Below are 2,244 nucleotides of genomic sequence, written 5' to 3' on the forward strand. Positions count from 1 at the left end.
CCCTACACCAGGCTCCGCAGTGGCATCCTCTCCCACTGAAATACAACCCGAGGTCCTCGCCTCGCCTGCTCACAGGCCCTGCACGCTCTGGCCTGGCAGCCACTCAGTCCGCACTTACTCGCCCATCTTGGGCACAGTCCCTCTTAGGAGCCTGTGCCTCTGCTGTCCCTGTCACCTGGACAGAGCCTCCCTAAGTGGAGATGTCTCTGCTCAGACCTCACCTCTTCCTGCTGTCAGCATACGTCCTTACCTGAAGTCACCTTCCACTCCTCTCCACTCCCCTGCCTGTGTTTGCTCACAGAATTCACCCCTACTCATAGTGCGCTCTGACGGTACATCTCGTCTGTCATCCTCTCCCCTTGGACAGTGAAAGCTCCACAGGGCAGGAACTCTCGGTTCAGATAATACGGACCCCGTGCCCCATGCAGACTGCACTTGGCACCTAGCTGCAGCTCGGGTGGATGCCAGGATAAAGCGCACTGCTGACAGCACATCCGACCACACTCTTCCTTGTGGTAGTGATCTCTGACATAATCTGGTCCAGACTCCTGCATGAGCAGATGGAACACGGGCACATGAAGCCCAGAGAGCTCCCAGGAGTTAAATCACGGGCGCGTTCTCAGCCGGTCTTCCGGAAGCAGCATCAGGGCCTCGCTGTGGCAGGTTCTGCCGGACCCTGTGTTCCAGGCTGGGGCCACGTGGGAGGCGTGGCTCAGCAGGAGGTTTGATCGCTGGTCCAACCTAAAGGCCAGGTGTGGAGCCATGCCTACAGTCTCGGCAATGTGGGGAGGCTAGGGCAGGAGGCTCATGAGCTCGAAGCCAGCCTGCCCACTGGGCAAGAGCTTGTCCTACAAAGAGCCAGGCCTGGGGCCAACAGGTGGCCTGGTGGTTAAGGTGATGGACTCCCTCATGGCTGACTGGAAACAATCAGCCGGTGTGTATGTGTGCGTGCCCAGAATTCCAGGAGGAGAATGGAGGAGAAAGGATCGTGGTGTCCTTTCTTGTTTTCCTTCTCTCTCTGCCAAGTGCACATGCCCTGGGACGAACACCTTAATAACCAAAGGGCCAGGCATAGTGGCGTGTCCCTACAGCCCCAGCAAGCAGTTGAGACAGGAGTGTGACAGTGAGATTCCTGTCTTTAAAAAAACTCAAACAGTATCAAAGATGAACAGATTTTATTATTTTTTACATTTTGCTATGGGGCATGTGCACCTGCTGGAAAGAGATGGGGTGGGGAGGAAGTGAGAAATCCCCCTCCAGAGGGGATGGCCATGCCATGACCCCTCCTCTTCCATCCTCCTCTGAGGGTTTTGGGCATGTAAGCACACACACATGCACCACTGTGGTTTTCAGGCTGCTGGGTCCAGGACTCGAACTGCACAGTCAACCACATGGGACCTGGCCCCTGTAAACAGCACACCACCAGCTGGCCCTATGACATGTTTAATGGGATGGAAACGAGCTGACCAGAGACAAAGCTATTGCTGGTAGAACAGCCATTCTCTGAGTACTCACCTGGACTCGAAACCGTCAAATGGGCTCCCACTTCACTGATGTAGTATGATTTCTCACCCTGCAAAACAGCAGTGTGTTACCTTCGGGACTCCGTGGGTGCACTCGGAAACACGGGGACGCATACGCATTTCATCCAAGAATCGTCCTTTTGGAAAAAACAATCTACTAAATAGCCCTATAATCTTCCGAAAGACCAAAGATAGGAACACTCGATGGCTTGGAGTATAAGAGGGTAAGTCAGAAAGGCAGTTTTTCTTTTCTTTTCTTTTCTTTTCTTTTCTTTTCTTTTCTTTTCTTTTTTTTGAGAGGTTTTTGCTATAGGGTGAGTGCGCTCACCAGAAAGACAGAGAGAGACAGAGAGACAGAAAGTGAGAAATCACCCCCCAGGGGGGATGGCCACACCACCGTCTGGGACTTGAACTGCAGTTGACTACATGGGAGTCCAGTGATGCAACTATTATGCCATCTGTTGGTCTCCCCGCAGGATATTCTTAAAGGAAATAAAATGGTCTTTTTATAAAACTACAGCAAAGCACTTATTTTAAGACTTAGAATTGAAGGGAACCAGCGGTTGGCGTAATGGTTATGTCGCTGGACTCCCACGTAGTCGACCGCGGTTCGCGTCCTGGACCCGGTGGCTTAACACTCACGCCGGGTGCGTGTGCGTGCATGCCCAAGATCCCGAGAGGAGAATGGAGGAGAAGGGTTTGCGGTGTGACCATCCCCTCT

General features: G+C 53.0%; 1 protein-coding gene across 1 annotated transcript in view; it reads right to left on the reverse strand.

Annotated features, from left to right (window-relative positions):
- Positions 1–2,244, reverse strand: part of LAMP3 (lysosome associated membrane protein 3) — a 28,679-nt gene that overhangs the window by 6,013 nt on the left and 20,422 nt on the right. The window contains exon 3 of the mRNA XM_027771420.1: positions 1,516–1,573. Coding sequence (XP_027627221.1) covers positions 1,516–1,573 — 58 coding nt within the window. The remainder of the gene's footprint in view (positions 1–1,515; positions 1,574–2,244) is intronic.

The sequence above is a fragment of the Tupaia chinensis genome, unplaced genomic scaffold, assembly GCF_000334495.1.
Source record: "Tupaia chinensis unplaced genomic scaffold, TupChi_1.0 Scaffold000212_1, whole genome shotgun sequence".
NCBI lineage: Eukaryota > Metazoa > Chordata > Mammalia > Scandentia > Tupaiidae > Tupaia > Tupaia belangeri.